This window comes from Microcaecilia unicolor, chromosome 10 (assembly GCF_901765095.1).
Source record: "Microcaecilia unicolor chromosome 10, aMicUni1.1, whole genome shotgun sequence".
NCBI lineage: Eukaryota > Metazoa > Chordata > Amphibia > Gymnophiona > Siphonopidae > Microcaecilia > Microcaecilia unicolor.
Genome location: NC_044040.1, coordinates 141,834,013 through 141,849,116, shown reverse-complemented (window position 1 = coordinate 141,849,116; position 15,104 = coordinate 141,834,013). Strand labels below are relative to the sequence as shown.

The window sequence follows — 15,104 nt, the reverse complement described above, 5'->3', positions numbered from 1 at the left end:
GAAGTTCTGTGCGGCCCGCATCATAGTATCTAATGTGCATTCTAAATTTAACATCTGAGTAATTACATAATGTAAATTTGGCTCCTAAGTACTTGTAATGGGGAGAACAGGGAAGATAAATATTTTAGTGCGGCCCATCAATTAATGCGTGGCTTCCTTAGGGGCCCATCACTAGACATGAGTTTGATATTCCTGAAATAGACTCTACTTCACCTCCACTGACCAGCAATCTTTGTGTGGGAAAATCATTGTATATGCAAAAGGTAGCCAGATTAAAAAAAAAAAAGTACTAGAAGCATTACCAGGTCACAGCAAACTTTGATTGGTCTGTGCTAAGATTCAGTCCAGTGAACTGTAGCTGGACAAAGTAGATAGTGGTAGGCAGAATTAATAAATCATAAGAAATCATGAACAAAGAACACCTTACTTCATTTATGAGGGTGTCCAGTTCTTCTTTATTCAGTGTCGGATCCCCACTTGCAGAATCTTCAATCACCTGAAAGTATTTATTTCTTCTGATTTATCTTCCATCTTTTCATTGTTAGCTCCAGGTGAATTGCAAGATAAAACTTTTATCAACAATATAAACATAGCAGCAGGAGCGGACTGACCATTCGGGCAACCATGCAGTGCCTGGGGGCCCAAAGGCCCTGCCTGGTTGCTCACTGCCACCACCGTCACCATACATTACAGCCCTCCCCGGTCCTACCTTGAAGGTCCCTGGTGTTCTAGTGGCCTCCGCGGGTGTTGGAAAGAATCCCACTTTTTCCTGCCACTACTCTGCCTGGCGGCGCTACTGTGTTTTAAAAATGTTTGCTGAGATTTCTTGCGACAGTCTCATGAGACTGCCGAAATCCATGAGATTACCACGGTAAGTCTCGGTAGCCATGGTGGTGCTGGGCAAAGGAGCGATGGTGGGCAGAAAAGAGTGGTGTTCTTTCCTGCTCCCCTAATAAGCCACTAGGCCACCAGGGCCCTTCAAGTTAGAACCAGGGAGGGCCCACTTTGGCTCGGAGTGTGTGGGAGGAGGGTGGAAAACGTGGGGGGGGGGCTGTAGTGTGTGGGAGGAGGGCGGTGGTGCTGTGGTATGGCACACTTCATCAGCACAGAGCTAGTTTACAAGACATGGAGGGTCCAGGCTCCACTGTAGTACGTTCTAACTTTATTATTAATTACAAAATTAGCAACAGAGGGATTCAGTGGTGTCATGTGAGCAGCAAAGGAAGAAGAAAAGGCAGGCAGAAGCTGGGAGGGAGCAGCTCACCAGCATCTTGGTAACATGCAGTATAGGACCTCAGTCTGTTAATATCCAGGCCTTGCTCAGTTACTACTATAGAACCTCAAGGTGTACAAGCTGGTTTTTTTTTTTATTAGGATTGTGCTTTTCCATGTGATTGTGTTGATTGGCCTTTCTAATGTGTACACCATAGACCTGGTCTAACCCTTGATGGTGTCATAAGCAATCCAGCATTGTTGAGCAGTGTTATATCGGATCTACAGTGTATTTGGAAGGGAAGGGAGCATTAAAGATGGTATGTAGCTCATGCCTATCTCAGTAGGTCAAGGCAAATTAACATTCAGATACAGTAGGTATTTTCCTGTACCCAGAGAGCTTATCTGAGGCAATGGAGGTTTAAGTGACTTGCCCAAGATCACAAGGAACAGCAGTGGGATAGATAGGTCTATAGTTCTTCAATAAATCTGATTTGAGGGTGGTTTTTAAGAGGTCAGGCACATGTCACTCTGTACAAATGCTATATACTGGTTCTCACAAAAGCCACCAAACATTTCTTTCATTGATTTCAGTAGCTCAGGAAGTCCTTGATCTAATTTACAATGGGATTTTAAGCAACATTCAATCAACCAAATTCCTATTTCCTTAAAATCAAAAGAAGCATGTAGTATAATGGCTACCTCACCCTCTCGACTGCCGAGTCTCATCTGATGTGATACTGTGAAACTAGGACAGATGATCAATGTTAAATTTACACCCTCAGACTTTTATTAATATATTTTTATTTATAGTAATAAAGAAACCAACAACAATAAAGAAACCAAGAACAACAAGCAATATAAATGTAAGAAACAGATACATCATGGCCCCTCTAACCACCTACCTCCCCCCCCCCCAAACTAAGGACAGCATCCAATGTTCCTCCACAACAACCCCTGCAAACTCAAGCAAGGTGAAACATAAAGATGCGTTAAATAACACTAACTCAGGTAGCAGTCAACTCAATGATATGAAAGAGCCCACTGCTGAAAGGGCTGCAAACAGTGTACATAAGTACATAAGTACATAAGTAGTGCCATACTGGGAAAGACCAAAGGTCCATCTAGCCCAGCATCCTGTCACCGACAGTGGCCAATCCAGGTCAAGGGCACCTGGCACGCTCCCCAAACGTAAAAACATTCCAGACAAGTTATACCTAAAAATGCGGAATTTTTCCCAAGTCCATTTAATAGCGGTCTATGGACTTGTCCTTTAGGAATCTATCTAACCCCTTTTTAAACTCCGTCAAGCTAACCGCCCGTACCACGTTCTCCGGCAACGAATTCCAGAGTCTAATTACACGTTGGGTGAAGAAAAATTTTCTCCGATTCGTTTTAAATTTACCACACTGTAGCTTCAACTCATGCCCTCTAGTCCTAGTATTTTTGGATAGCGTGAACAGTCGCTTCACATCCACCCGATCCATTCCACTCATTATTTTATACACTTCTATCATATCTCCCCTCAGCCGTCTCTTCTCCAAGCTGAAAAGCCCTAGCCTTCTCAGCCTCTCTTCATAGGAAAGTCGTCCCATCCCCACTATCATTTTCGTCGCCCTTCGCTGTACCTTTTCCAATTCTACTATATCTTTTTTGAGATACGGAGACCAGTACTGAACACAATACTCCAGGTGCGGTCGCACCATGGAGCGATACAACGGCATTATAACATCCGCACACCTGGACTCCATACCCTTCCTAATAACACCCAACATTCTATTCGCTTTCCTAGCCGCAGCAGCACACTGAGCAGAAGGTTTCAGCGTATCATCGACGACGACACCCAGATCCCTTTCTTGATCCGTAACTCCTAACGCGGAACCTTGCAAGACGTAGCTATAATTCGGGTTCCTCTTACCCACATGCATCACTTTGCACTTGTCAACATTGAACTTCATCTGCCACTTGCACGCCCATTCTCCCAGTCTCGCAAGGTCCTCCTGTAATCGTTCACATTCCTCCTGCGACTTGACGACCCTGAATAATTTTGTGTCATCGGCGAATTTAATTACCTCACTAGTTATTCCCATCTCTAGGTCATTTATAAATACATTAAAAAGCAACGGACCCAGCACAGACCCCTGCGGGACCCCACTAACTACCCTCCTCCACTGAGAATACTGGCCACGCAATCCTACTCTCTGCTTCCTATTTTTCAACCAGTTCTTAATCCATAATAATACCCTACCTCCGATTCCATGACTCTGCAATTTCTTCAGGAGTCTTTCGTGCGGCACTTTGTCAAACGCCTTCTGAAAATCCAGATATACAATATCAACCGGCTCCCCATTGTCCACATGTTTGCTTACCCCCTCAAAAAAATGCATTAGATTGGTGAGGCAAGACTTCCCTTCACTAAATCCGTGCTGACTTTGTCTCATCAGTCCATGTTTTTGTATATGCTCTGCAATTTTATTCTTAATAATAGCCTCCACCATCTTGCCCGGCACCGACGTCAGACTCACCGGTCTATAATTTCCCGGATCTCCTCTGGAACCCTTCTTAAAAATCGGAGTAACATTGGCTACCCTCCAGTCTTCCGGTACTACACTCGATTTTAGGGACAGATTGCATATTTCTAACAGTAGCTCCGCAAGTTCATTTTTTAGTGTCACAGTCTGTCATGCCTAAGAGCCATTAATTTGCTGAGGAAATATATAGTTCACAGTCTCTTGAACAATATATTTTGGTCTGGTATACATGCCGTGTGCTAGCAGCGTGCTAACCCCATGCATGTTGTTGCTAAAGCAGCCTTGAAAAATCATTGCTGGTCCAAATTCAGTGACTCAGGGGAACTTGCAGTATGACTATTCTTTTGTTCTTAAAAAGTGTTTAGATACGTTGTTGGAAGAAAATGCCGTAAACAATTAATTTAACCATATAGACTTGGTAAAACCATCATATGTCCCTAATAGTGAGTGACAAGGAATGGATCTGCACTATGGGATGCTACTGGGTAATTGCGACCTGAGGAATGGCCTAATGGTAAGTGTAGTAGGTTGCATACCTGGGGGACTGGGTTTGATTCCCAGCAATGGGTTGAGATCCTGGGGAACCAGGTTCAATTCCCTCTCCAGCTCTTTGTTACCCTGGGCAAGTCATTTAACTCTCTGTTGCCTCAGGTACAACAATAGTACAATGTACTACTTAAATTGTGAGGCCACTAGGGACAGGTCCAGTACCTGTAAAATGAAACTGTAAACCACTTAGGTCTAAGCGGTATATAAATGAAATGGATAACTCTCAGAAACAAGATGCTGGGCTTTATAAACCTTTGGCCTGAACCGATAGAGTACATCTTGAGATCAATTTTCAAACAGCATTTAGATGTTCAGCGCTGTGCTGGATGTCTAAGTGCTGACTGCGTTTTATTTTCCTCAGAGCCACATGTATAATATTAGGCACAACTGCAATATACTCCTAGTTTTATATGTGTGAAAAAATTAGCCATTTGTAAGAAGGGGCATTGTGAAGGTAGGGCCCTGTATGTGCTTTCTGTAGACATGTGGAGGGTCATTTTCGATAGAACGTCCAAATCTGACTTTGGACGTTTTACTATAAACATCCAAAACTCCAGTTTCAAACATAGTGACTTTCGAAGCAGAAAAACGTCTGTCCTTTTGGTTCAAAAATCACTATGTTTTACATGTTTTTGTGCTCAGTGCATATTTCTTTAGGAAACATCTAAGGAAAAAAACACACAAAAACAAGCCATTGGGATGAGGGCCAGTATTCTTAGTAGACTGGCCACACAGATATCTCAGCAGAGCAGTGGGGCAACCTAGGAGGCACTGTACTGGACTTCACATATAAGGTCCTGGGTACGCTTCACACCCTAACTCCATTATATTGTATGGTGAGCCCTCCAGGAATAGCAAAAAATGTACTCAACCCAACTGTGTACCACTGCAATAGCCCTTAAACCTGCAGGTGTCACCTACAGTGGGGGAAATAAGTATTTGATCCCTTGCTGATTTTGTAAGTTTGCCCACTGACAAAGACATGAGCAGCCCATAATTGAAGGGTAGGTTATTGGTAACAGTGAGAGATAGCACATCACAAATTAAATCCGGAAAATCACATTGTGGAAAGTATATGAATTTATTTGCATTCTGCAGAGGGAAATAAGTATTTAATCCCTCTGGCAAACAAGACCTAATACTTGGTGGCAAAACCCTTGTTGGCAAGCACAGCGGTCAGACGTCTTCTGTAGTTGATGATGAGGTTTGCACACATGTCAGGAGGAATTTTGGTCCACTCCTCTTTGCAGATCATCTCTAAATCATTAAGAGTTCTGGGCTGTCGTTTGGCAACTCGCAGCTTCAGCTCCCTCCATAAGTTTTCAATGGGATTAAGGTCTGGTGACTGGCTAGGCCACTCCATGACCCTAATGTGCTTCTTCCTGAGCCACTCCTTTGTTGCCTTGGCTGTATGTTTTGGGTCATTGTCGTGCTGGAAGACCCAGCCACGGCCCATTTTTAAGGCCCTGGCGGAGGGAAGGAGGTTGTCACTCAGAATTGTACGGTACATGGCCCCATCCATTCTCCCATTGATGCGGTGAAGTAGTCCTGTGCCCTTAGCAGAGAAACACCCCCAAAACATAACATTTCCACCTCCATGCTTGACAGTGGGGACGGTGTTCTTTGGGTCATAGGCAGCATTTCTCTTCCTCCAAACACGGCGAGTTGAGTTCATGCCAAAGAGCTCAATTTTTGTCTCATCTGACCACAGCACCTTCTCCCAATCACTCTCGGCATCATCCAGGTGTTCACTGGCAAACTTCAGACGGGCCGTCACATGTGCCTTCCGGAGCAGGGGGACCTTGCGGGCACTGCAGGATTGCAATCCGTTATGTCTTAATGTGTTACCAATGGTTTTCGTGGTGACAGTGGTCCCAGCTGCCTTGAGATCATTGACAAGTTCCCCCCTTGTAGTTGTAGGCTGATTTCTAACCTTCCTCATGATCAAGGATACCCCACGAGGTGAGATTTTGCGTGGAGCCCCAGATCTTTGTCGATTGACAGTCATTTTGTACTTCTTCCATTTTCTTACTATGGCACCAACAGTTGTCTCCTTCTCGCCCAGCGTCTTACTGATGGTTTTGTAGCCCATTCCAGCCTTGTGCAGGTGTATGATCTTGTCCCTGACATCCTTAGACAGCTCCTTGCTCTTGGCCATTTTGTAGAGGTTAGAGTCTGACTGATTCACTGAGTCTGTGGACAGGTGTCTTTCATACAGGTGACCATTGCCGACAGCTGTCTGTCATGCAGGTAACGAGTTGATTTGGAGCATCTACCTGGTCTGTAGGGGCCAGATCTCTTACTGGTTGGTGGGGGATCAAATACTTATTTCCCTCTGCAGAATGCAAATACATTCATATACTTTCCACAATGTGATTTTCCGGATTTAATTTGTGATGTGCTATCTCTCACTGTTACCAATAACCTAACCTTCAATTATGGGCTGCTCATGTCTTTGTCAGTGGGCAAACTTACAAAATCAGCAAGGGATCAAATACTTATTTCCCCCACTGTATATGTAGGTTCAGTAGGTATTTTGTGGTCTGGGGGGGGGGGGGGCTCACACTTTCCACCACAAGTGTACCAGTTAGAATAAGATATGGGCCTGGGTTTCCTTCTGTACAGTCCACAGCACCGACCACTAGGCTACTCCAGGGACCTGCATGCTGTTGTAAGAGGCATGACCATTATCAGTCTGATCCTATAAATGGAACTTTAAATTGCGTGCAAACTTGTGTGCAATTTAATTGAATAAGAGCCAATTAGCAGCAATAATTGGGCCCTAACAATCATCACAAGACCCGACACGGGCTGTGTTTTGGCCTAATGGCCTGCATCGGGTCCAAGCCACAACAAAAAGGAGGTAAAAACCCTCACGGAACCGTGAGATATGGAACAAAAAAGTGAGGAGAATGAATGAGGATACCAAAAATTATATTTATTCATATAAAAAATGACCCGACACGGCCGTGTTTCGGCCCAAAGGCCTGCCTCAGGGGTCTTTCACAACCTGGAGTAGTATGATGTGAATCATGCACTGTGGGAAATGTGATGTAGCAGAACCCTCTTGGGTCTCCTCTCTTCAAAAAAAATTTTTAACGTAATAGCCAGGAACAAACCTGTTATACTCTTCTCCTAAAAAACGTGTGCAATTACCAATTGCTATTAAAAAAGCAATTTTTATAGCAATTGGTAATTGCACACGTTTTTTAGGAGAAGAGTATAACAGGTTTGTTCCTGGCTATTACGTTATAAAAATTTTTTGAAGAGAGGAGACCCAAGAGGGTTCTGCTACATCACATTTCCCACAGTGCACGTTTCACATCATACTACTCCAGGTTGTGAAAGACCCCTGAGGCAGGCCTTTGGGCCGAAACTACTACTACTATTTAACATTTCTAGAGCACTACAAAGCGTACGCAGCGCTGTACAAACACAGAAGAAAGACAGTCCCTGCTCAAAGAGCTCACAATCTAATAGACAAAAAGTAAAGCATTTAAATTAAAAATATTTAAGCAGTCAAGCACAAGAGAACAGTCACAGAAGGACTGAAGATGTTGAAGGGTGGTCAGTGTGTTTAGGTGTAACTCTGGTTGGAGTAGTGGGAGAAGGTGATAGAAGAATAGAAATGGGTGATGCAAAAGTAATGAGTGGGTTGATAGGGAGGTTATATAAGACATGTCACTCTAGGGGTGGGTGGGTAGAGGGGTAGGATGGGCGGGACTAAGTCTAAAGTCATTCGTTCTCCTCACTTTTTTGTTCCTGCATCAGGGGTCCAACAAGTATCTATGGTTGTCACTTCAATGTGTAATATCCTTACACAATCAAAGGAAATAGTTGCTATGACCTAAAGAATGCTTATAATACTCCAAACACAATAAATGCTTCCTGGCTCAAAGTCAAGAGTCTCTGTTTGTCCTATACTTTGCTCCTTTTCTCGGTTTTGTGCCTTGTGATATTACACATTGAAGTAATGACCGTAGATACTTGTTGCACCCCTGATGCAGGTCATTAGGCTAAAACATAGTCTATATTGGGTCCTGTGACATTTTAATAAAGTATATTTTTAAATATGACACACCTTCTGGATGGGATGTTTGTACTCTACACTTTTTTTGGTTTCGACATATAGGTGGCCCAATATCTGTGCCTATACATCTAGACTAAGTGCATGGGTATATGTGTAGATTAGATTTGTATTTTCAGTGGTGCATGCTATACATGCAGCACTGCTGAAAATGCACATAATTTAGGCATATAACTCTGCCGTCATAGCAGATGTCCTTACACATCCCATTTGGAAATCGATATTGTTATGTTCTTATGTTTTTAATAACGTGCAGTAGGTGGCATAATAGCACTGTACAGCTGCTACATATTTCCTAAGCCCCATATCAATTTAGCACATTTAGGGTCCTGTTTACTAAGCAGCATTACAGGCGCGTTAACATTTTTAACGCACGTTAACCATGTACGTGCCTACAATATCCCTGTAGGCGCCTACATGGTTAGCACGCACATTAAGTGTAGGCGCTAAAAACACTAACGCATCTTAGTAAACAGGACCCTTAATTATGTTGCAAAAAAATAAGGTTGTATTTTATTAACATACTACTTTACTTTTGCTCCTCCCTTCATCTACTTATGCTACCATAGCACTGACCTTTACTGCTCCCAGCCCAGGGCTGTCTGCAAGCAGTCCACTCTCCACAGATGAACTCCCAGGGCTGCTGCAGCATGATTTACATTTCAGGGTCCTAGTGGAGTGAAGCAAAACAATAGAGAATTTTATTATTTATCATTTTATGTATATATTTTTTAACTGACTTAACATTAAGTTGTCTTGGGAGATACTGCTGCAATATTGTACAAGAGATTTTAATGGAAGAAGATGGGTTGCAATAATAAGTAGCAGAATGAGGTGGGCCACCGGGACCATGGCCCTACCAATATTTTGCTTAGTACTAGAGAGCTTAGGGGTAGCTTGGTTTGTTTGGTCCTTCCAAAGGAAAATATGTTTTTCTACTGCTTGCATGTGGGATATCATTAATTTATGTTTCCAGATTTTCTGATATTTTCTATTTTATTATTTGACTATAATTGCTTCATATTTGTATCTAAAATATGTAAATAGAGAGTTTATTTCAGTAAATGGCCCTTTTGTGATGGTAACCCCAAAATTAAATCAAATCTTATATACCGCTAATATCCCCTTCCAGGGTTCACTGCAGTTTGCGTTCTAGGTGAGACAAAAGCCAATAATGTTAGTGTAAGGTATGAGAACAATTAGAGACCATTGGTGTAATGCATGAGACCAAAAACATTATAAGATGGGGGACTGCCATCATACATCACTGCAGATATGAACACACAAAGTGCATGGCCATGACAATATAACTGGGGTTTATTAGATTGCAGTAATCACATCCTGCAGTTTTGTAAATCCTGCCATCCATGGTAAAACAGTAATTTATTGTTGCTTGTGACAAAACCAATGTTTATTATGAGTTTGGTTTCAAGTTTCAGGTTTCAAATTATTATCTAAAAGGCTCTTTTATTAAAGGTTAGCATGCGCTAACAAAATTAGTACATGTTGAGGCATATTTTCAAAGCACTTAGCCTCCCAAAGTTCCATAGAAACCTATGGAACTTAGCCTCCCAAAGTGCTTTGAAAATATGCCTCACTATCTCCCAGATTTTATATATGGCACCCAAATGTGGGCACCCTGCCGAGATGTGCACACAAATTAATTAGTGAACTCTTAACCATCAATGTGGTTAGGTGCCATCAACCAATTATTGATATTCATTGGCACTCATTAAAATTTGCACACACATCTGGCTGCATGCTATTCTATAAGCTATCCAGCTTATAATCGAAAGTGATCGCCGGCCATAAATCGGGAGATGGCCGGCGATTTCGCAAAAGCGGCGAAATCCGTATAATCTGTTTTGACAGCATCACTGCTTTCCCTTCGCCTCGCTGGCGAAAGTTCAAGGGGGCGTGTCGGCGGCAAAGCGAAGGCGGGACATGCATGGGCGTGGCTACCAGATGGCCGGCTTTCGCCGATAATGGAAAAAAAAACGTTGATAAGCAGTATATCGCCGGGTTTACTTGGTCCTTTTATTTTCACGACCAAGCCTCAAAAAGGTGCACTAAATGACCAGATGACCACTGCAGGGAATGGGGGATGACCTCCCCATACTCCCCCAGTGGTCACCAACCCCCTCCCACACTAAAAAAAATAAAACTAAAAACCTTTTTGCCAGCCTGTATGCCAGCCTCAAATGCCGTACCCACCTCCATGAAAGCAGAATGTGTTGTATCCTCCGACAGCCTTTCCCTGGTTGTGATGTGGCTCTCAGGTGAGTGTGACACCTTTTCTGTTAGGTGCTCTGCAGAGGCACATTAGCAATGCATTGTGGTGGGTGTAGGGTACTGGGCTCTACTCCCATGGTGCTTTTCCCCCCTGCTAACTGGGTCAGAGTGTGCCCTGTTTTGTTTCCTGTTGTAGTCCATGTGGTAGTGGCCATTTTTGTAAGCCAATTTTAGTTCCCTTTCCTGTGTTACCCACGTTAGCGAACGTAGTTCTTACCTTGAATGGTGCTGAAAGAAGGCATTGTACACCATTGTGCCAGCTCTGACCTACTGCTCATCTTAGTACCAGGGGACTCTTTGCCAGTAGGGCACAACCTCTGATCTGCAGTTAACTGTGAGTAAACGTGGCTATTTCAAGAAAGGACTTTTTGAGAGAGATTAGTCTTCAGGTGTGAACTGGTGTGCCAAAGTTATACAGCAGCAATAAGTCCTAGAGGCTGTATGCAGGTCCCTGGAGCAATTTTAGTGGGTGCAGTACATTTGTGGGTAGTGGGTTTGGGGGGCTCAGCTCCCAAAGTAATGGAGCTATGCACGTGGGAGCTATTCTGAAGTCCAACGCAGTGACCCCTAGGGTGGCCGGTTGGTGTCCTGGCATGTCGGGGGTCCAGTGCACTAAAAATGCTGGCTCCTCCCACGGCCAAATGCCTTGGATTTGGCCGGGGTTTGAGATGGCTGACATAACTTTCCATTATTGCTAAAAAACGAATCCGGCCATCTCAAACCTCAGCCAAATCCAAGGCATTTGGCTGGCCGGAACCGTATTATCGAAACAAAAGATGGCCGGCCATCTTTTTGGAAAATACGGGTCTGGCCAGCTGTTTGCGGCGCCGCCAAAATACAACGCCAGCCATGTATTTCGCCAGCGCCGTTCAATTATTCCCCTCCATGGCACCTAAATCCTATAGTACTTATCCTAAAAGAGAGCATGGCCATGGGAGGGGTATGGGTGTGCATGTTTCGAAAAGTTATGCATGTTGTTATAGAATACTGGGTAAGCATGCCTAACATGGGTGCCAGCATTTACACTAGGTTTCAACAGGTGTAAGTCTGGTGCCCAAAGTTAAGAGTGGGAATTGGCACTATACGCGAAGCACTTACGCGCATACTCCCAGATTCCATATAGTGCGACTAAAGTTGTGCGTACAAATACAATCATATTCTGTATTTGTGCATGCAACTTAATTAGCCAATGAGTGCTAATTGCCAGTTAACAAACAATTATTGACACTAATTGGCATCAATTAGAATTTATGCGCACAACTGTCTAAGCATATTCTGTAATGTGATGCGCCTAAATTCTAAGTTGCATAGTTGAAAAGGGGACGTGGTCATGGACGTGTCATGGGCATTCCAAAAATCTATGCGCATTGTTATACAGTACATCTGATCCGCGCATAATTTAGGTGTTGGCATTTACACCAAGTTTTACTTAGCATAATTGGCCGTGACTAAATTTAGTCATGCGGATGGACGCTGGTCATATTCTATAAACTACACGGAACTTTAGGCATGTTCTATAAAATGTAGGCATACTTTACAGAACATGCCAAGGTGTATTTTTTTCTGCACATAATTTTCAGGTGCCACATATAGAATCTAACCCTTAGCGTCAATTTTTCTGTGCCCATTTTTGGGCGCTATTTTTGGAATTCCTCCATAAATGCTCTTCGTTCTATTTGAGACTTATGGGCCACGTGGCAATTAATGCAGGCTAATGTCCATTAGCACACGCTACGCTTTAGTAAAAGGACCCCTAAGTGATTTACACACATTAAAATATAAGAATAAAGGCAATAAAATCACAATGTACAGACAGCAATTTAAAATACAAAGCATCTGACATGAGAATCTGTAATAAAAATAAAGAAGTATCAAAAAACAAAAAAATAAAATAAAAGGAAATGGACAAATATTTGTGGGTCCTTTTACTTAAGTGCCCGAAGACCTGAGCTTAACACTCTGGAATGCAGGATTTTATCATGTGCATAGTCCAGATTTAACACAGCACCTAATAGAGGTGTTCCCAGCTTTTGACTGTTCTTGCTAAACATTAATATTGATGTGGGAATAATATGCTGTTAACGCAGAAGAACTTAGCGCCTCCTATTTAGGAAGTGTCTCTGTATTAACAGCATGTTAGTCGGTTAGCCCAGAGTAACTCCATTCTCATAGTATGAGCCCTGTGTGGGACCATTCTTATAGTATGAGCCCTGTCCTCTGTACGGTTCATACAGCAAGAATGACCAAAAGCAAAAGTTGGCTCAGGTCACCACAAGCACTTGAGGTGGCCCTGGTGGGGAGGTCTTTGATTGTGTCAGGGGGTTGGGGGCTATTCATTGTTTCCAGGAGGAAAATGGGAGGAGTGGTTGATGCCCCCATTGGTCTCAATTTGGGGCCCACTATCCTGCTGCTACAGCCAGGAACCCGCAATGTTCTTGGCTGGAACACTGCTAATGGCAGAACATAGGAAATACTTTTTTTTTTGTTTTTGTAAAATTGGTGCTGATACTTGACGTGATTTGGGGGGGGGGGGGGGGGTTGGCAGACACTAGTGCTGTTGTCTCAGTGGTGTCTATATAGCAGTTTTAAGGAACTTTTTCGAAGCTGCTCACCAGATGCTAGACACAAAGTTTATTCTAGTCGCGCAATACTTCCCTGAATATTTATATTTAGAAAAGACTCAGCAGTTGACTCCTGATGAAGGCAGCTTAGCCGAAACACGGCCTGTGCTAAATTCATTTGGTTGGGACTTGTTTATGCTATACACACAGTATAAACAGTGTGTTTTACAAGATAGTATCATCTTGATGCTTCAGTTTCTTCCATACCTGTGACTATTTTGATTGAATTATTTGTGGAAGCATTTGGTTTTCTTTTTCTTTTGGACTTCAGGTTTTACAATGCAAGCATTTTTGAGAGGGCGATAATCACTGGGTGGTCACACTAAAAAGTCTGTAACTTCGCTGTATTCAAAGATAATCGCATTCTACTTGGCATGTAAACATAGATAGTAACAACAAATAAAGCTATAAAATGTCACATTGAAATTCCAAACGGTTGCTTTTTTTTTTCTCTCACCCGGTATATGCAATGGCACATAATTTGAAGGTGGGTATACATATGGGTGATCCTGGGCGAAGTGTGGACAAAGAGCAAAGTTACACACAATCTAGGCATGAGCACTTACACTGGCTCTATGGCTGATGTAAGAAGTGAGAGATACCAGACTGTGCGCGGAGGGCAGGAGGGAGAACACAGATCAACTATACGCAACACAAGAACCTTGAATGGATAAGCCACTGCTCCAAATAGGTGCCTTCTTAGCACCTAAAAGAAGGCACACTGTTACACAATTACTCTGTGACAGAATAATTCTATGACAGTGTGCCGATATGTAGGTGTCCTGAAGGGCATCTATGTGGTACCTATTTTTCTTTATACAATACTAGCACAACACGTGAAATGCATGCCAATAATTTAGGTATGAGCACTTACACCAGCCATAAGTGCTTGTCCCTAAATGTATTTATTTGATTGCATTTGTATCTCACATTTTCCCACCTATTTGCAGGCTCAATGTGGCTTACATAGTTTTGTTAACATTGTCATTTCAGGATATCAGGTAACAATTAGTAATGTGTAGCGATTAAGTAAGGGAAGAAAGAAGAAGGGAGGGAGTGAATAGGGTAGTTATAGAAGGTGGGCGTTCATAGTTGAGTGGGTTGGTGAGGTGGCTCAGTGAGGTTATAGGTTCTCATTATAGGCCTTGTTGAAGAAAAATGTCTTTAGAGATTTTCGAAAGATAGTTGTTTCGTTGATTGATTTTAAGTCTGTAGGTAATGCATTCCATAACTGTGTGCTCATGTAAGAGAAGGTAGTTGCATGCATCAGCTTGTATTTAAGTCCTTTGCAGCTGGGGTAGTGCAGGTTGAGAAATTTGCGGGATGATCTTGTGGCGTTTCTGGGAGGTAGGTCCACAAGGTTTAGCATGTAGATTGGGGCGTCTGCGTGAATGATTTTGTGAACAATCATGCAGATCTTGAACGCAATGCGTTCCTTAAGTGGGAGCCAGTGAAGTTTCTCTCTTAGAGGTTTTGCACTTTCATATTTAGTTTTTCCAAATATGAGTCTGGCGGCCTTATTCTGGGCAGTTTGGAGTTTTTTTGATTGTCTGTTCTTTGCAACCGGTGTACAGTGCATTGCAGTAGTCCAGATGACTTATTACCATTGACCAGGATACATGACAAACCTCATCGACCTACCACCCAGAAACACCATAAAATCAGCAAGATCATACCTAAACCTCCATTACCCAAACAGCGGAAGATGTAGGTTTTACTCTTTTGAGTTTCCACATGGCGTAGGTATGGAGGTACACATGTAACTTATGGTATTCTATAAATTATGCAAGTGTGAGTCCCACCCATGCTCTG

General features: G+C 42.9%; 1 protein-coding gene across 1 annotated transcript in view; it reads right to left on the bottom strand.

Moving 5' to 3' along the window:
• Positions 1-15,104, bottom strand: part of LOC115478337 (autoimmune regulator-like) — a 135,174-nt gene that overhangs the window by 13,745 nt on the left and 106,325 nt on the right. The window contains exon 12 of the mRNA XM_030215641.1: positions 428-496. Coding sequence (XP_030071501.1) covers positions 428-496 — 69 coding nt within the window. The remainder of the gene's footprint in view (positions 1-427; positions 497-15,104) is intronic.